Here is a 20,981-nt window from a genome sequence, read left to right as displayed (position 1 = left end):
ACAGATGTACGGCATCTCTTCTGTGGAGCCTCCATTTTCATCTATCTATCTATCTATCTATCTATCTATCTATCTATCTATCTATCTATCTATCTATCTATCTATCTATGCATATTAATGTGTAATTATATGTATACTCTGTCTGTGTCACGGTTTATGGATTCATTGACTCTCCCTCGCTATGTGTGTGCGCGTGTTGAGTGAATGGGCGCGGCTCTTGTTCTGAATGAGGGTGTCCTATTTATTGTTTGCTCACTTGTTTGCTCACTCGTCTTGTCTTTGTCAGATGGTTGTGGAGGATGTCCTGGGTCTGTGCTCTTTATTCTCTTGTTCCAGTCCTGTTTCTATGCTGATTCTACGACGCTTCGCCGAGGATCATCTTCCTTCACCTGGATCTGCATCCGCCTACTGAGTCCCTGCGTTACCGAGTCTGCCCGAGGATTATCTGCCATTCCTACACTGAGTTTGCCTGAGGATCATCTGCTATTTCTACACTGAGTTGTTCCTGTGATTTTCGCCTGTCAAATTGAGCCACTTGTCTATTCTCTTTTTGACTGTGAAATAAAGACCATTTCATTCGCATTTGAATCCTTGACTATTTTCTAGCGCACCATGACAGTTTGTCATAGCCTATCAGTCAATGTGTAAATTTAAATGTAAGCCTAAATATAACTAAACAAATCGCACTATAAATGTCAATCACCAAAAATCCGCTATCTCAAAATCAAACTCCTCTCACAAAAACCCACGAGGTCAAGATGTGTTGACTTCACTTTTATACAGATGTGCGATTGTGTGGTCTGTTCCCGACCCTGTCAATCAAACGCTGATTCGGCGTACCATGCCACCTGTCGAAACACTTGTGAAACACTCCGAAGCTTCATTTAGCCGTAGTCACGTGACATAGGTGTTTTTGAATCGCGCTTCGGATCAGTGTTTCGAAACATCTGCGCTTCGGAATCTCGAAAAGCTTCGGAACGTCAGTTTCGCGCCAGCCATCCCTAAAGGCCTATATTTATACTTCTCGAACTCACGCCATAGCTACGTCGTAGGCTGTGTGTAGCACGTGTACCCTTCGGCGTAACCTGACGTGCACCTCTACAAAAATGTAACAACGCGTCAACTCTACGTGGACGCAAGCGCTGTGATTGGTCTGCTAGGACCGCTCCCTCAGGTTTCACATGCTCCCTCTGCACGTGTAATGCGCGTCAACGCGGACAACGACGCAGAAGTATAAATGAAAACCAACGCGTTGCCTACAGCGTAGAGGCTCCGGCGTAGGTCCGACGCAGAAGTATAAATCAGTACCAATGCACGTTGTATCTCAGGTCGTGAGCATGCGCTCAGTTTACATCTCGGTTTGACGGCACATGCAGCAGTAGCCATGCTCGCATGCACAGCTCGTGTATAGCGTTAGCCCACACACATCCATTCCCACTTATTCAAGTATTTCATCATAGAGATTGTTGTGTTTTATTTTTTACCTTTATTCGTCAGTAATTTACCAAATAAGCTTCATTCATATTGTTCTTGTGTTTTATGTTTATATCCATATTCATATCTGTATTTTGTAGAACCACACATCTATGCACATTTAATAAAACAACGATTTGGAGTGAGACATCATTGTTCTGACCGGACAACCTGTAGCCTTCAGACAAACCTGAACTAGCAATTAGAGTGAATACTCACAAGATTTTTCAAAAATGCTTAAACTGTTGTATTGGCATTTACTTACAAGACTTACTATCTGACAAAAGTCACACTTTATGTTTTTATATGAATTGTTGTTTAGTTAATTTTGGCGTTATTTGTGTTTTTGATAGTTTTGACTGCCTCACTGGTGAACTGTGGTGTTAAAAATAAAGGACAAAAAAATTACTATTCATTCACAGTTTACATTTATGTTTGTATTTAGAATTACATTCCTTGTAAGAGCCATAAGTCACATTTCTTTATATAGATGTGGAATAAATAATTGTGTGCATCAAGCAATCAATTTCATATTGACGATGATGTCATTTACGGCAATGACGGTTGGTTTTTCTTGTGATGCAATGTTGGAGCGATACAGTTTTTTTGACCGTGTAACCTTTTCCAGTAATTTTGTTATTAAACTTTACTGAAAGGAAGTTGCTGGACTACGGTATGTTATTCAAGTTCAAATCACGCTCATCTAAAGATGAAGAAGCAACAAAAATGAATATCTAGATGGATTGCTATTCCTATTTCTTGTTAAATCAGCTATATGTAATAATTAAGTTCTGTACTGCTGTATAGATCTTATGGCGACAGAAGTAAATCACAGCAGCAGCTGCAGAAACCAGCAGACCAACACCAACAACTATTCCTGCTACAGCTCCTGAAGACAGACCTGAACCTGGAACAGCTACAGACAGACAGACAGACAGACAGACAGACAGACAGACCATGTTACATGTCACAGACTGATAATACACTCAGTATTTAACAATATCTTTGACTCATATTTACACCTTTACACCTTATAGTAAGTAAGTAAGTAATTTTAAATTATAAAGCACATTTACACACAGCGCAAGCTGACCAAAGTGCTGTACAATCAATGACCAAAAAAGCACAGTAAGGATAAAAACACATAGCACCAATAAGCACAATTGTATGAAACAAAAAAAATAAAAACTTTCAATCTCACCAGGAGTGCCAAATTTAAGGAGCAAGAAAGGCCAGGGAATAAAAATGAGTTTTTAACTTAGATTTGAATGCAACAATAGAGGGGGCAGATCTAATATCCTGGGGGAGCTGGTTCCACAAACGCGGAGCAGCGACTGCAAAAGCTCTATCACCCTTCTGTTTAAGCCGTGAGCGCGGCACAAACAGGAGCCCTTTATTTGACGATCGTAATGACCTTTGTACTGAATGTGGCTGTACAAGGTTAGTGATATAAGTTGGGGCGAGCCCATTAAGTGCCTTAAAAACAAACAGTAAAACTTTAAACTGAATCCTAAAATGAACTGGTAGCCAATGCAAGGAGGCCAGAACTGGTGTGATGTGCTCACGCTTCCTAGTGCCAGTTAAAAGACGCGCTGCTGCGTTTTGCACCAGCTGCAAGCGTCTAAGAGATGATTGTGGGAGGCCAAGGTAGAGAGAATTACAATAATCCAGCCGTGATGTTATAAAGGCATGGATAACTTTCTCAAGGTCATTATAAGATAGAAAAGACTTTATCCGTGAAATCATTCTAAGCTGATAAAAACTATTTTTGACAACTGAACTAATCTGTTTGTTAAGGCAGAGTTCTGAGTCAAGGATGACACCCAAGTTTCTGACATAAGGTTATACATACACCTTCCTGGTCATCAGTAGTATGATATTGATTTAACTTATAAATGGCACCTTATAAAAACAATATTCACAGGAAAACTGCATTTTTCAAGTTAATAACTTTAGTCAAAGTGTCATGGAGTCAAAGTTCGCTTTTTTAAACTGTCCATACCCATCAGTTATTGGGTTGATTTAAAAATATTGAACTTTTTTATTTATTTATTATTAGTCAAAAAGAATTATACACTCACCAATAACAGAAACACTGAATCTCTTCACTCTAGTGATGCTGAAGCTGCTGCTGTTGATGATGATGATCAGTAGTTTATATTCTCCAGAGTCTGTGTTTCTGGTGTTTGTGATGGTCAGAGATCCAGTCTGATGATCCAGCTTCAGTCTGTCTCTGAATCTCTCTTTACACTGAACATCTGTACAGATCTCACTCTGATTTCCAGTGATTTCAGCGATGACAATGTCATAAAAATGCCACATAATTAAATCATGTGTGTTTTTTATTACACTAGGATCTAAAGTAAGAGATTCTCCTTCCTTCACTGTCTTTCTATTCACTTCATCTCGTTCAGCAGCAGAAACACCTGAAACACAAACCAACAGATGATTAAATTTCTAGATGAAAACAACAAACGCTACAACATGAGAGAACTGTGATCACATTTACATTTATTCATTTAGCAGACGCTTTTATCCAAAGCGACTTACAAATGAGAACAATAGAAGCAGTTAAACTAACAGTAGGACAACAATTATGCAAGTGCTATGACGCTTCTCAGTTTAATCTAACGCAGTAAAAAAAATAAAAAAAAAATAATAATATTATTATTATAGAACAGAATAGAATAGTAGAGAAAGTGTTAGTATTACTGGATAAAGTACTGTCGAAAAAGAAGCGTCTTCAGACATTTTTTTTAAATTGGCTATGGACTCAGCAGCTCTGGTTGACTTAGGCAGATCATTCCACCAGCAGGGAACAGTCTGTTACAAGACAGAAGGGTCAGACACATGGATGCAGGTACTGATAGTTTATTGAACAACCAGATGGGTGATCGGCAGTGCAGATGAAGGTAAGTGGGTGAGTAGAATATCCAGATGACACAGACTTGAATGACTCAGTTCGTTTTCTTGTAGCTGGAGATCGGATGGAGACACAGCGGAATGAAACAGACTCGGGAGAACACACTGGAGACGAGGAACAATGATGGAGACTTGGTGAGACAACAAGGAGACAGGTAAACAGCATAGGAGTCCTAGAGGTAAGCACAGCATTAGCGTCTTGATGCAAACAATACCGGACAATGACTGAGAGTGAGATCGGGGTTTAAGTGCTGGAGGTGACTGTTGGATGATGACGTGCAGGTGCGTGTAATCAGTATTCAGGAGAGGGAGTGCGCTGTGATTGAGTGAGGGTGGAGTCTGGCGTGATTGTGACAGTCATGGTAAAGGTCCGAGAAATATATTTTGTGCCTCTTTGAGATGGCACCACAAGACGTTGTTTGCTTGCAGAGCACAAGTTTCTGGATGGCACATAAGTCCGAAGTAATGAGTTTAAGTAACAGGGAGCAGAGCCAGTGGTTGTTCTGTAGGCAAACGTCAGTGACTTGAATTTGATGCGAGCGGCAACTGGCAACCAGTGAAATTTTGTGAGGAGAGGAGTGACATGTGCTCTCTTTGGCTCGTTAAAGACCACTCTAGCTGCGGCATTCTGGATCAGTTGCAGAGGTCTGACCGTGCAAGCTGGAAGACCAGCCAGGAGAGTGTTACAATAGTCCAGTCTGGATAAAACTAGTGCTTGGACAAGGAGTTGTGTAGCTCTGATAGGAAGGGCCTGATCCTCCTAATGTTGTACAAGGCAAATCTACATGACCGGGCAGTTCTAGCAGTGTGGTCTGTGAAGTTCAATTGATCATCAATCACCACACTAAGGTTCCTGGCTGACCTTGATGGAGTTATGGATGACGAGTCTAGCTGAATGGTGAAGTGGTGATGAAGTGTTGGGTTGGCCGGGACCACAAGTAGCTCTGTCTTCGCAAGGTTTTGTTGAAGGTGATGGCCTTTCATCCAGCCAGAAATGTCTGTCAGGTAGGCCGAGATACGATCAGCTACCGCCAGGCTGGAATGAGAGGTAGAGTTGTGTGTCATCAGCGTAGCAGTGATAGGAAAAGCCATGTTTCTGAATCACAGATCCTAGTGATGTCATGTAGATGGAGAAGAGAAGTGGTCCCAGCACTGAGCCCTGAGGCACTCCAGTAGCTAGATGTTGGGTCTTAGACACCCCTCCACGATATCCTAAAGGACCTACCTGAGAGGTAAGACTTGAACCATTGGAGTGCGTTTCCCGAGATGCCCTTCATCTTTAGGATTGACAGGAGGATCTGATGGTTAACTGTCAAAGGCAGCAGACAGATCCAGCAGGATGAGAACTGAGGATTTGGAAGCTGCTCTTGCCAGTCTCAGAGCTTCAATTACTGAGAGCAGGGCCGTCTCAGTTGAGTGTTCGCTTTTGAAACCAGACTGGTTGTTCTCCAAGAGGTTGTTCTGTGTAAGGAAGGAAGAGATCTGGTTGAAAACAACTCGTTCAAGTGTTTTCGCGACGAATGGAAGAGGAGATACCAGTCCGTAATTTTCCAGATGTGCTGGATTTAGAGTGGGTTTCTTAAGCAGTGGGGTTACACGAGCCTCCTTAAATGCTGTGGGAAAAGTACCATGAGAGGTGTTTATTATGTGTGTGAGTGCGGGTACAACTCAGGATGAAATGGCTTGAAGTAGGTTAGTGGGAATAGGATCAAGCGGACAGTTGGTAGAGCGATTGGAAAGGAGGAGATTGGAGACTTCTGCCTCTGAAAGTAGTGAGAAGGAGGGTAGAATGTGTGTGTTAGCTGGTAAAATGTGTGTGTCAATTTGTGGATTGGTAAATTGGCTGCTGATGGTGATTGTTTTATTTATAAAGAATGTAGCAAAATCGTCAGCTGTTAGTGTTGATGAAGGAGGAGGAGGGTTGAGAAGAGAGGAGAAGGTTTTGAAAAGCATGCGAGAGTCTGAAGAATTGTTAATTTTGTTGTGATAGTAAGTCACTTTAGCAGTAGAGATATTAGCAGAGAAGGAAGAGAGGAGGGATTGATAAAGACCAAGGTCAGTATGATCTTTCGATTTGCGCCACTTCCTCTCTGCACCCCAGAGTTTAGAACAATGTTCGCAGAGAACCAGGGGGTAGAGGGTGTGGCGTGGGCTGGCCTGGAGGAAAGGGGGCAGAAGTTGTCCAAGCAGGATGTTAAAGTGGAGAAAAGATTATCAGTTGCACTGTTAGTATAGTGTTAAAAGCTGATCAGGTGGAGGAAGTGTGGATGAGACCAGCGAGGATAGGCGAGAGGGTGAGAGTGAGCGTAGGTTTCGCCGAAAGGTGACCTGTGTAATCACGAATGCAATTGCATAAACCCTTTCTTAAAGGTACAATATGTAAGAATTTTGCATTGAAATATCCCATAATCTCAAGGCCAGTGTTATATATTTTGTTAAGTTGATTACTTACAATATCCCAAATGTTTCAAACTATTTTTAAATCGTGAGAAAATTGCGATTTTAACCAAGGAAACGGGGCATTAGAGCAGGGGGAGCTGGGAGTCGCCAGTCAATTGCGTCATATCCGCGTTACTCTCGGTTTCCGCTCGTACTGCGTGGAGTCCTGGACAAATGCGGAAGTTGTAGTTGTAGCGTCTATCAAGCACTGTCTATGCTATCAAGCAACAAACGTTAGCTTTTTTCTTGCGGTCGTTATGGAACACAATTATTCTTTACCGATTGCAGCTGGTTCTGTCGACAAAGCATGCTTAATTTTATATTTTCCAAATGTAACATTCGGTAATAGTTATGTTTATGTAAAGGAAATATTATTGCTTTAGATTTGTGTTTAGTTTATTGACATTGTTTATCACGTCTGGTGTTTATGGCCATGTAAATAAATATAGCATGTGTTATACATAAAGATTAATCAGTATTTTGGCAAATGATGTGGGTATGTTCGAATGAACTTTTACAACAATAGTTTAGAACACGTAAAACTGCGGAGCGTTATCACAACAATGAATTCGACATACAGTAACATCTATGATAACCAATGTAGTATTAAACCTTACTTTTCTTGCGGTTAAATTCATTTTAATGAAATAAAAGTGTGATGAGGTTCAAGAGTCAGGAAGGAAGAAGACAGGAATCGGCGTGACTGGGACTCGTACTTTATTAAAATAAAGCAAAACAAACAAAAGTCGTGCACAACGCGCATTCACCGTGGCAACCGCGACGGCACAAAACAGTTCAAAAATGAGAGCTCGGATCTACCGGTTTTCTTTCTCTGCATCCAATTTTCCCTTCAGTCTCTCTCTCGTTCCAGCGCGCGGCTTATAAGCGGTCTCTCCACGCGGATCACAGCAATAAGACACAGGTGTTCGTCATTTGCACTTGACCTACTTGCGTCCCGCTCGTCTCTTCTCTCTCCCATTACAGACCGCGCTGAACCACGCCACAAAAAGCATGTCATTATAAAAATAGAACTTAGCCTCATCCATGAACGTGATTTTTCGATTCCCGTCTGACTGATTTACATCCACGGTGGAGTTTAAAACGACAGTTCCCATCATTCCACGCTCCTTTACATCGTCATCAAGCTACGCCGTTGTTGTTGTTTGGAATGTAGCGCCCTCTAGAGGCCAAAAATTCTTGCATATTGTAGCTTTAACTTTCAATCTGAAAATAAACAATTTGTTTTGTACTCAGACCCATTTTATATATTTTATATAAAATCATAATTTAAACAGATAATAACAGAAGCTGATCAGAGATTGTGTGATTAAACACTGTCGACTCCCTATGAGCTCAACTGCAGATTCCTATGAAAAAATTAACTGTTAAAACTAACAACTTGTCAGTGGAAAAACTGTACAAGATCTGAATACTGTAAGAATTATAACTGTGAATAAAAAAGGAAGGAAATAAGGAATATTATTGGGGGGTAAAATAAGGCAAACTAACAATATAGTTTAAACATATACTGTATAAACTGCATTTAAACATTCACTAACTCACCATGAACAGAAACATTGAAGATATGTCCACTAATCCTGCTGCTGCTGATGATCTTCAGTTCATAAACTCCAGAGTCTGTTGTGTTGATATTTCTGATGGTCAGAGATCCAGTCTGATGATCCAGCTTCAGTCTGTCTCTGAATCTCTCAGTACCTTCATTACACTGAACATCTGTACAGGTCTGGTTGAGATCTCCATTGATTTGAGCGATGCGAATGTCATTAAAATACCATTTAATATCTTCTTGTTGGTTTGTTTGAACACCAGTGTATAAAGTGACTGAATCTCCCTCCATCACTGACACTTCTTCTGATCCAACACCGAAAACACCTGGAGAAGAAATTAACATTTTTTACTACAATATATATTTTAATCTTGCGGTTTGAATCTCCCTCATAAATAGTGTTTAGCTACATTACATTTTAATTGGGCAGAAGATTTTCTCACATTACATTTCAAGTTACATTTGATCAGCTGATGTAAAATACATCAATTAAGGCTCTCAAAATCAACACTTTAAAGTATGCGATTTATTTGGTCGGTTTAACTCGTTAGAAATATTTAAACGCAATAATTGCAACATCTGTTTTTTTCCTGGCATCCTTTGTCTAGCGTTACATATGACAATGCTATAATTCATTTAAGCATGCTAAGATTAAAAAAAAAAACTAAACACAAATATGTACTGGCACATCTGTGAAGCGGCTCTCTATGGATACTGAGGCTTTAAGGGTCGGGTGTGATGTCTGACCCGGTTTGTTCACTGGCTTCCATGGCTGCAATATATGATGTGTTTTCCACCAACTGGCAACCCGAGGTGTCTAAATACTATTGGGTAAATTGGTAACAGGCAGAATCTCACAGACCAAAACATAAACAGACATTCTGACACAGAACCCACATTTCAAAGAAGAATAAATGGCTGTTGCATTATTATTATTAGCAAAACTGTGAACAGCATGTTTTCTATACATATCTGCAAGCATATCACAGTACTTTTATTCTTTAGTAGCCTATAGTATAGTATTACATACAGCTGGTGCTCTTCGGTCAATTTTTATTTGATTTTTTTTCTTCATCGGAATGGTACAAAACTTGGTAAAGGTTTTGGCACTTGCTATGAAGTGAAAAAAAAAAAAATCATGGACATGATTCAAACAGGTTAAATGGTACTGAAAAAAATAGTCACACTTGTGCTCTGTCTGTAAGAATTGAGAAATTAGGAAATGCCGGACAGTCTGGCTGAAGAGCGACCAGACCCTGAGAGAGGACAAAAGACCTCTCTAAAAATTAGCATTTAAATAAGTCTCACCTCTACATCTCTCCCCCTCTTCCCCACTCCCCCTCTCTCATGCTGAGACCACATGTAAAACACCCAAGAAAATGTATAGTTTAATGTGAATGATTATCACAGAGTATTTTTCATGTTTGGTATCATTTAAAATGTCTCAGTGCGACTGGTACAAATGTCTCATTTCCAAATAAGTAAAACAGAAGGTAATAAGGTTTTAAGAGTTTAAAGATAACTGGCAGACAAAGAAAGATGATCTGACAAATGGTCACACACCCCCAAAACGTGCGACCTCTGAATGCAAATTTCTTTTGTTAGTACATGTTTCCTTGTGAAAGGTTTGTCTATATAATGAAATGCAGAAGAGAGTTCGGGGCCTTTTCTGTAACTCAGATTCGCCTGTATTTCTTAATGTTGAGTTTGCATCTTCCAGAGCATTTGATGTTTTGTATCGATTATCTTTGAACTGATTATGAAATTGGCATGATACATTTACCTGCCATAATAAATTGTTACATTATTCTAACTGACTTTGACAATATTTTCATTAAGAGTTAAAAGGAATAGTCAAACATTCGCTCATAATTAATGATCCACAGATATCATTAAAACCTTTTCATTTATGGAGTCAGATGAAATAACGAGAGAATACATATTCAAATGTTTTGCATTTAATCAAAATATACTTTGCCTCGAGAAAAGACAGTAACACGTAGAGACCTTCCGCGCTGGTCGGATGCCGGCTTTGGGCCGATCGAGGGCGAGCTCCTTGTGGGAAATGAATGGGAGACACATTCCATCTAATGAAACCTTTTGGTACTGCAGCCAAACAAAATCTTACTGTAAGCAAATTTTTTGAGAAATCAAGCTAAAATTTGGAAAACAAATTGTTTAGATTTATGGATTTGGTTTTCTCACAGTTTTAGAGTAAAACATGTTTTTGAAAATATATATTTCATATAAAAATTGAAAATAGTATTTTTGCACATTTTTCATAACAATAAACGTTCAAAATATAAAAGTTAACTTTAAAAAAAAAATCACTTCAGCAATAATCGTTGTCTTTGAAAAGAGATCAAACTTAAGTCTGTGCTCTAAAGCATTCAAGATTTACGACAGTTAATTTGGAAATTGAATTTTCAGGTCTATGCGTTAAGTGAATAAATGCATGGATTATAAATACAGCGTAAATGTAATTTAGTACTGTGAAATCCCCTAAAAATACAAAATATACTAAAATAAACTACATTCATTTCATAAAATAAAAAAAATTATAATAATTTTTGACTGACACGCAAAGAGCACCAGAGAACAATAAAAGTAAAAATCACTCACACCACTTGACTGAATCACTTTTGTAGCTTTAATAAGGATACATATTCAGTTTAGAATTTATACAGTGAAGCCAGTGTTTGATTATTCAATTTCTGTAGGTTTTCAATTCATTCAAATGGAAGTTGAGTTGGGCAGTTCTCAATTTTATGCAAATATCAAGCGAAAAACGTGGGTGGCAGCCAATCGCTGTGAGGTTCAGTCTGTCTTTTAGGGCCGAAATCCGAAATCGAAAGTAAATACAGGGCCAGTATCGCAGGTATTGATACCGATACTTTTCACATTTAAAAGCATGCACTAGAACTTGCATACCTTTGAACATGCAAACTGACCTTTAAAAATTACTTGTAAGAATAAAATGGGTTATTATGCCCACTTAGCATTATACTTGAAAGCCATTTTTTAACATTCAATAAGCATTATGTTATTGTTAACACTGTTAACAACTCACCCCCAGTGAGTTTTTTTCTGACAGTGTATCATTAATAACAATTAGCCTACAGAACATAGCATGATCCATTTGTACTTCTAAAGTTTAATGAGTTTTAATAAGTCAAATAAAATTTAATTGCATAAACTAATTATAAGAAACGTAACGTGCACTTTCCATTTTTTTATTGTGAAATAAGTCATGAGTCCCCAGTGCTCTCTGTCATCTGACAAGGATTGTTCTGGACTCCCGAAACTAGCATTGTAATCCTAAACTAATCGCAGAATCTAGAGTTTGAAATGGTTTCTTATGACTGCTGCCTTATGCTTATGATGTTTTTGAGGAACGCAGCCCTGTTTAGGGGAGTCAGCAGTGAACGTTCTCTGTGATTGACTGGACATGTGTTTCAGAATTTGCGTAATGATCTGGGGCCTCATTTATAAACGTTGCGTACGCACAAAAGAAGGCGTACGCCGCTCTCTACGCAATAATTGGTATTTATAAAAAGCAACCTTGACGGGAAAATGTGCGGTCCTTCACGCAAGCTCTGACCCAGGCGTAGGCTACGCACAAAAAACGGGTGAAATGAGAAATGGCGACACCGTCGGCAGATGGAAGAAACACGTGAAAGTGTGTGAAACTGTAGACCGTTGTGTAAAAGAAATGGCAATACTGCCTCTCATAAATAACATGAAGACTTCACAAAGCAAGTCTTACAATTAACAGCCTACACGAACACCCGTTTGATCGATCTGCAGTGTAAAACAAACAAAATGAAGATTACAACAGAAATGCAAATTAACACATTTGCAAAAAGAAAAGTGAAATATGTTCTGCAATAATATTGGCATGTTATGCAATTCATCCTCATAACACATCTGTAGCTTGTCAGATGTAGGCTAATCAAATTGATGGTAATAAAATGCCATGATGCCGTCACAATGCGTAATGACGTGATTGAAGTTACGTTTCTTGGTTTTCCTCTCTGTGTTTGCCATGACTCGTCCTATATGGGGAGGCTGCAGACCTGGAGCCGGTAGATCTACGCCCCAGGCAGTTTTACGCCCCTGGCAGTTTTACGCCCCTGGCAGTTCCTGATGCGTCCAGTAGGGGGATATACGGCGAAATAACACCATTAAATCGACGCTCAAAACTTACACATTAATAACCGTCCCATTCATAGATTTTGCCCGAATTTGTGGTTTTTGTTAATTTAAATATTAAACGTTTTAGTATAAATCTGCACTATATGGATTAAAATATCTGTAGATATTAGGTTGGGCTTCACTCAGCCTATACAGAAGACTATTTGTTTTTATGAATTAAAAAATAACACACATAGTTGGATGATGACAAGTAATGATATATGACCTACTGTAGAATAGTTATATATGACCTACTGTAGAATAGTTCATTGAATATTGAATATATTAATATTGAATAAATAATAATAATAATAATTAATAATAGAATATTCACTGTCTGTTTTTATACAGGAGACTGAGTGAAATATGTTGTTGTAAATTTATATAAAGTTACAATTAGATATTAACCATATTTAGCCCATTAGACAGCACCGTGTAATCATATGGATTCTCGATTAAATATCTGCTGTACTATTCACTTAGTCATCATACAGCTACAAAACAGTGTCCTACATAGCATTTGAAGACAAACACAATTTATCCCTTTTCCAAAATTCCAAGGGCCATTTATAAGAAAGAGACAATATTGTTGTTCACAAAAACATTATTTATCAACACAATTTATGAATTATGATGACTCCTGTAGATGACTTGCCACTCTTCTTTAACTGTTTTTCTATCCTCCTGTCAAAGTTCTTCTGCTCACTGATAAAAAAAAAAAAAAAAATTAAACATAAAAAAAGGTAAAAAGGACATCCATTGTGAATTTGATCTTGTCTAATTCACAAGCAGCAGGACTCACTGTTAAATTTTGTATAAAATTCCTGAATCCTTAATGTTTTTTTGTTTTTTTTTATCACAGTTGCTTTGGTACATTTCTTCATTATTCATTAGGCTATCAATTCATTATTTCCTTCATTAGTGAAATTCTAAATACACCTCCGCAATTCATCAATTCAGGACAATAAAATAAAGTGTAATAGAAATGTATTGAAAACATGCTTAACAGTTTATGACAACTAGTCAACCATTTTGCATTTAATGACTTATGCAAGGAAATAGTATAAAAGGCCTATATTTTGATCAACATAAAGAGTTGATAATGTAGGAAACAGCAAACAGTTGTACATTATCAATTGCATGAATGTACCGAAGCATTTGCAATTTGTATAAAATGAGAAATTGCTTTTAAGATGTGCACAAGTGACAAGATGATGTGATTTCAGTTGTGATCTGAGAAATGCACCAAAGCAACTGAGATAAACTATAAGACTTATTGGAGACCCTGCAGAATCACTGACCCCTAAGAGTCACAGACCACATCAAAGAAAGTGTTACGAGAACACAAACTGCCTTGTTAATTTGAGTTTCATATCTGTGGGTATTTCATTAAAAAAACCTAAACTTAAAAAAAATTTAAAAAGGACATCCGTGGTGAATTTGATCTAGTCACTGTGTGTGTGTGTGTGTGTGTGTGTGTGTGTGTGTGTGTGTGTTGCCCAGAATTGATGTCTGGTGAGTGTGGATTGCATCAATTTGCTCCTGATCTTCAAAGTACAACGGCACAGGCACTTGTTGGTGGAACACTTTTGGAAAAAGTGTCAAGACACTTTGATTTCTTTTGGCCACTGATGATGGACTGTGTAGAGAAAATTGAAAATGACATTAAAAACATGTCCATGTATGTCTCTGTAAGTCATTTATTTACTAGAGAAGCTATTGGTTTGGAATGCAGTTAAAAAAAGAGATGGGTGTTTATAGTTTATACAAGTTTCGAGAGAGAGAGAGAAAGATTTTCATTTCCTTAAGTAGCTAAAGCAAACACACACCTTTATGGGATGCATCATGCAAGTTACTTGGCAAAGACAGAGTATGATAAATCCCACATTAAGTGCTCACAGCCTACATTTTAATCCAGATCAGTAAGCTATATAAATATAAATTAGATAGTTAGATCATCTCATTTTATAAGAAACAACTCAAACCAGAAAGGAGTAAAGGAGTCTTACCAGAAGAGGCAAGATAAAGACAGGCAACAAAAGAAAATTCAAAAGAAAGTTAATTTTGAAAGTGAGTAGAGAAGAGGGGCAGCTAAACTTACACGTGGTTACTTAGCTAAGTTTAAGCCAGACAGAACATCAACCTGACCGTCCAGAACTTTTTGTCTCTCGAAATAAATTATAGACCCATCCATTGATATATAGAAATGAATTGATATCTACCTAGCTCTATCAAGCTAATCGTTTATAAATAAGAAATGTTGCATCATTGCTAAACAACAAAAACTTTAGCGGATTATTTAATATACCTCAATTCATGTCGCTGTACAACCTCCCTCTACTGGACGCATCAGGAACAACAGGGGCGTAAAACTGCCTGGGGCGTAGATCTACCGGCTCCAGGTCTGCAATATTAACTTGTGGGCGTTTCACGGACTATTTATGGGCAAATATGGCCGTGACATGAAGCCGCAAAAGCTGCGCTACATTTAAAATTGATTGACAATTAAAATAACTGGTAAAAAAGAAAATAATTGTAGGCCTATCAATATGTTATGTGAAGATGTGAAGTGGGTTCTTACCATTGTTGAGTAAAATCAAGATCATCAAGAGCGAATTAAAGAGAAGGACGTTCATTTGCAGCACCTTTTGATTCTGATCGTAAAATCATTCTGTTCTTCTCCAGTAGAATACGTAACTTACTAGTGACGATCACAATTTGAGCAGATGACAGTGCATACAGGCCAGTAGTGATGTTACATATGACACTGAAGCTTCGTTGCGCGTATCACACAAGCGAAACAATTTCTAGTGAAGCTCCGTATCGGGGTGTGTATTGGTTTACTAGAGTCACGTGATCGATGACAAACGAAACCTCACTTTAGGCTTGTTTGAGATGCGCCTCGCCTCGCCTGAAATGTATGGGAGAGTAGGCAGCTGCAGTGAGAGGAGGAGTGAAAAAAGCGCAGGCAAGCCGGACAGTTCTCTCTTCTCGTAGTGGATCTGAGACCTGCGAGATCAGAGATGGATATCGCGGGATTCACGGGATTCACGCTCGTGCACAGTGTTGCTAATAAACTGGATGTAATTCGAAAGTTCTGTTGCTTTTATATGAAAATAAATAAAATGAACAAGACACCCAAAGTACTTGTTATTTAATTCCAGTCCAAATACATGTTTATCAGTCTTTTTTTTCTTTAATACAGACATGTGTTGTTTTTTTTTAATTTTTATATATTTTTTTTTTATATAAAAAATACATTGCATAACCCATAGAGATCGCACTGTTAGATAGTTTGGGAATATTAACACATAATGTATACACATAAAACATGATATCAGAGTTTTAAAATCAAACATTTTAAAAGAGAACAATACATCACAGTTGTTTAAACCAATGAACATCAAGCTGTGTCGTCAGTAAGTCGTTTCCCATCATGCTTTTGATCAGCGCAGTCGGTGGAGAGCAACTGCGCTCGACTGCAGAATCCGACAGGTGTGCCTTGCGCTCGCGAGATATTTTTGACATACGTCAGCATGACATCAGAGCAAGGCGGACCGCACTCGGACACATTTCTAACCGGCATGCATCTCGCGCTGATCACTGGTGATCGATTCTGCGCAGATTTTGCTCATCTCAAACAAGCCTAATGACGTATCCTCTCGCGTGGCCTCCTGGGATAGAAGAGTATCCATCGGTTGAGCACTCAAAAATCTGGCCGAAAGCAGTAAGCCATCCGGGAAGTTCTCGCCTACTCTTTTATGAATACTGATGTTTCGAACGTACTGCTTCCTTCACGTACTGTTTTCGCCTACTATATAGTAGGAAAGTAGGCATATTCGGACGCACTTAAGTCCGAATCTCGCGATAATTAGCACGTCACCCAGGTAATTCTCGCCTACTCTTTTGGATTCGTACATACTTTTTCGCTCGCCTACTCTTTTTCCCATACTAAATAGTAGGGAAGTATGCGGTTTGGAACGCAGCCAGAGAGAGAGAGAGAGAGAGAGAGAGAGAGAGAGAGAAAGAAAGGGGTGCTTGTCTTCTTCTTCTCTCAGTTTAATGGCGGATCGCAAACCAATATTTACAGGAGCATACCGCCACCTACTGTACAGGAGTGTGTAATATCAGGGTTTTACAGACTTCAGGTGAAGAGAGAAAAGTATTCAATATATATATATACACCGTACATCTTGTCAAGTAAAATTATTCTCTCTGCACTTTATTTATTACACTACAACATGACATGCTCAACATTTTCTGGTACATTACAACTATCACATTTATCAGAAACACATTGTATGTTGTAATAATGTTTCCCTTTGTTTTCTGTGTCCCACTTCTGCCACAAATCCCTCTCTACCTTTATGATTAATGATGCAGTGTTTTTAACATTTTAACATTTTAGCCTGAAAGTCATGCCGGTACCCAACGATACCCTTTTTCAGAACTTCAGGAATTTTTACCTCAATAACTGTAAATAAAGTCATTTGTAGAAGTGTTATTGACATTATGCCAGAGCTGCCTTGGTCACTGTCTGCCATTGTCTGTAATACTTGAATATTAATAAAAACAACAATTTTAGAAATAAAATAAATATTCTCTATTCATTTTTTTTTTTTTTTCACAAATTCTGTGTTGTGAAGCAATCAAATTAAGACATAAAACATTAATTGAATAGATCTTATATGAAATTAAACTTTTTTGTCAAACAACTGAGCTTTATACTATTAACATTGCAACATAGAAGAAAAAGTGTAATTACTCCTTAAATATTCTTTATGATAATTTATTATTATTATTAGTGTTAGTATTATTATTAAATTTATCATGTTAAACCAAACTTTTATTTTGACAGGTTGTGGTGAAGACCTTTGAGTTTCCGTGTGTTAATGATATAACCAGGGTTTGAAATTAACTTTTTCCCCACCGGCCAATTTGGCTTCTAAATTTTTAAGATTAAGAACTTCTACTAGCCAAACAAAGAAGAAGAAATTATTCAGATTAACTACGTCGCAACTTATAAATATATATATATATATATATATATATATATATATATGTATATATAATATATTATTAGATGCAGTTCAGATGCAAAAGCCTCTAAGTGCCATCTGAAATTTTCTTCTAGAATGATAATTTTTATCAAGCTCGTATATTTAAGTTCAATAATTTTACTTAAATGGCAATGCAAATGACCTATTAATTGTAATTTAAGTGAAATTACTGAACTTAAATATACGAGCTTGATAAAAATGACCATTCTAGAAGAAATTTCAGATGGCACTTAGAGGCTTTTGCATCTGAACTCTTCATATATATGTATATATATTTCGATTTCATACATTCATTTCTTATTCAGACAAATTCATGTCATCCAGCAGTCTCCTCAATCATTATCTTTTTCTTTTCTTTTTTTTTTTTACAAAAAAAAAATAGTTTTAGGTGGACAGATCAACGAACATGTAGGATGTTGGAAAATAACAATGTCTCTTCTGTTAACCAAATGCTTTTTAATCTTCGCTATTGCTACAATGCAAGTGAACAAGCACACCGTTATTTGTTGCTTAGTGATGTGTGTGGTCAAGTAAGCCAAAAATGCGCAGATTCTGCGCAATACGCTGTAATTGAATAGATCACGATGACACATAAGTTGAGCATTTGCGCTAAATCCGCGCAGATTTGGCTTACACGGTTCTACCGACATAATTTGTTTGGTCGCATTAAAAGTACAGAGTTCATTACCCAATTCTATTCATCTGATTGATTTTTGAAGGCAGAATAGATGTATCCCGGGGTGCTTCTCAATTCTTATTTGTGCATCCTCGTTTCCTTTCCTCGCTTCCTTTCCTGGCGTCTCAGCTCCACCCCCTTTAGGATGCGAGGGAAGGCTGCAAGGAAAAGAAGCGAGGACGGAGGAATTGAAGGAAAGCTTATTTATACATTGGAATACTTGATCACTCGAACGTCACTGTTTTAATACCCTATTTCTTTCTCATTTTTAGGAAAAGCACTTAATTACCATTGTTTATTTCTATACCAAATGTCATGCACTTGCAATGAAGCTAAAAATACAACTACATCATTATGTTGATATCCTATATTTTTACAATAAAACTTACGACAAACATGTCTTCTAATATCCTCAGTTGTTGCGTATACCGAACACTGCATCAAACACATTTGTAAATTACTTTCCTTGAACCCATTGTGCGAGTTCACTTTAATACCACGTGCTTTATATACATGTTGCTGCTGATTGGACTGCAGTTCTGACACACCCACCAAACAAGAGAAAACGTATCTCAAACCCCGTTGCACACCGGTGCACGCCGTTTCCAGGAAACATGACGTTCAACCCGGAAACCGTAGCAAAACGTTGCGCACCGTTTTGAACTTGAACGTGCCCCTGTTCTCTTTCAGCTCAGCCTATAGCGAGAGCTGTGGGCGTGGCTACTGAAGCAGGGCGGGGCCAGAGGGGTTTAGCCGGTGTGGGAGAGTCTATATTGACCTCTGAATCTGACTTGACTGTTGTTAGGCTTAGTGTTATGGATTCAGTATTTATTTTTTATTTTTTTGTAAAGCTGTTCTGTGAGGGCATTAACTGTGAGGTTCATAAAAAGCAGCTGATTTTATTTCAGCTGATGACCCCTAATTGCTAATTTACCAACAAAAGGGTGAATGTGTGTTGCAGAGTGAGCACTGAAGATAGCAAAGTGCTGAAACGTCTGCTCTAGTTCATTTGGTTTAAATTCACTTTGCACTTTATGCACTATATAAAAAAAAAAAAAAAAGTTTTAATAGACTTCTTGTAGTCTGTACTGAATTCAGTGTTTGACCAGCCCCCTTCTTGCTCGTTTTCATAAAAAGCAGGGCAGGAAGAAACTCTTCACCTTAACACACATACACTGAACACACACTCTCACCTAGAGCTGATGGTCCAGATCAAACCACATTTCTCAAGTACACCGACCAAGGTTTCCGTTTGACTCAGAAGATGAACTTCAATAAAACTTGTACTATGAGATCAGACACAGTTTTAACTTTTTACTTTGGTTTAAATTGAGAACTGAATAAATATACATAACCATCTTAAAATCACTAGAATTCAAAGAGTTCACTATATAATATTCTTCTACTTTTGCCATTTAACACAGTCAGACAACTACTTTTCAAATAGTATGTTAAATGATAAGAAATAAAGAATATTTCACAATTTGAGAACAGTTTAAGTCTTAATAAGGCCAGATGAACTATAACATCATATGATGTGCAAATGCAGCGAGGGGAACTAGGAGGGTCAAACTGTGTTGTGGGAGGATTCACACGACGTGTTTTTCAGCAGAGTTTCATCAGACACTGAACTACTGAGGAAAATGTTTCACGTGTTTGTTTTATTCTGTTTGTGCTGCTGGAGTCTGATTGGTAAGTTATAAAAAAATATGGCTTCATTTCTTTTTCCAATTTAGAGTAACACAGTGGCTGCTATACGCTCAGTTAAAAGGTCCAAAAGCTGTTTTTAGAAACTAGTTTGCTTTGAGTTCATATCTGGTTTAATAATGGATTTATTTTTTTAATGCAATAAGTAGCCTGGAATATTTAGTATGAAAATCAGATGTATTACTGTGTGTTTGGTTATGTGCTTGTTTAAAATTGACATTTGTGAAATCAATAATATGGCAAACACACGATGAAGGGGACTAGATTGCATGTGTTCTTAATCTGGGCCTGGTTATCTGTCCTTTATTCATAAATCATGATGCCATATTAGTCCATTAATTGACACAATAGCTGTGTCCCAAAGTGAAGGCTGCGTCCTTCGAAGACCGTATTTGAAGGCCGATTGCGTCACCGCGGCGCGACGAAGGACGTCCCAATTCAAAAGGCTTGTTCGACTTCATGCAGCTCTGCGCAGACCGATCGGCGGCTGACTTAAAGCAGTGCATGCCGGTTAAAAATTTTGTCCGACTTGATACAGCGCCGACGCCACGTGACTGTGACATATGCCATCAAAGTACCGCGAGAGCGATTCGAGAGTAGCCGGAGAACTCAGCCAGCGCAGCTTCTCAAGAGCGGCTGCACTGGGCTGCAGGAGGGCTGATGACGACACAGCTGTTCCACGATTGGCCGGATTCACCGCATGACAACGATCACGTGTGTTTCGTGTTTATTCGAACACCTTTAGTTCCTCTAAAGCTCTCAAATCAGTTTATTATAACAGTGAACACTCTTTTCATGTCGTTGCAATGTTATATTGTGTCATGTTTATCCAATTAAAACTGATTAAAAAACGTAGACTCCACTGCATTGATAGTATCTTATGTTGAACTTTATTCTTGTTCAAACAGACTCCGTATGAAGCAATACATAAAGTATTGAATGA

General features: G+C 38.1%; 1 protein-coding gene across 1 annotated transcript; it reads right to left on the bottom strand.

Moving 5' to 3' along the window:
• Nucleotides 1–1,943: 1,943 nt before the first annotated feature.
• Nucleotides 1,944–15,336, bottom strand: LOC311085247 (uncharacterized protein). Its single transcript, XM_084117679.1, has 4 exons — nt 15,177–15,336; nt 8,398–8,727; nt 3,555–3,899; nt 1,944–2,389 (listed from the first exon to the last, which is right to left on the bottom strand). The coding sequence occupies exons 1-4, from the start codon at nt 15,229–15,231 to the stop codon at nt 2,241–2,243; spliced, it is 879 nt and encodes a 292-aa protein (XP_083973805.1). The 5' UTR covers nt 15,232–15,336; the 3' UTR covers nt 1,944–2,240.
• Between the last annotated feature and the right edge of the window lie 5,645 nt (nt 15,337–20,981).

This window comes from Abramis brama, assembly GCF_963993115.1.
Source record: "Abramis brama genome assembly, chromosome: 6".
NCBI lineage: Eukaryota > Metazoa > Chordata > Actinopteri > Cypriniformes > Leuciscidae > Abramis > Abramis brama.
The sequence above is the reverse complement of the archived record's forward strand: the minus strand, read 5'-3'. Positions and strand labels throughout refer to the sequence as shown.

Excerpts from the sequence above, each read along its gene's own strand:
- LOC311085247 (XM_084117679.1), bottom strand. The coding sequence starts at position 15,231 with ATGAACGTCCTTCTCTTTAATTCGCTCTTGATGATCTTGATTTTACTC. Across the intron at positions 3,900-8,397 it reads CTTCAATGTTTCTGTTCATG|GTGTTTCTGCTGCTGAACGA; the intron begins GTGAGTTAGTGA and ends TTTGTGTTTCAG. Across the intron at positions 2,390-3,554 it reads ATTCAGTGTTTCTGTTATTG|CTGTTCCAGGTTCAGGTCTG; the intron begins GTGAGTGTATAA and ends GTCTGTCTGTAG.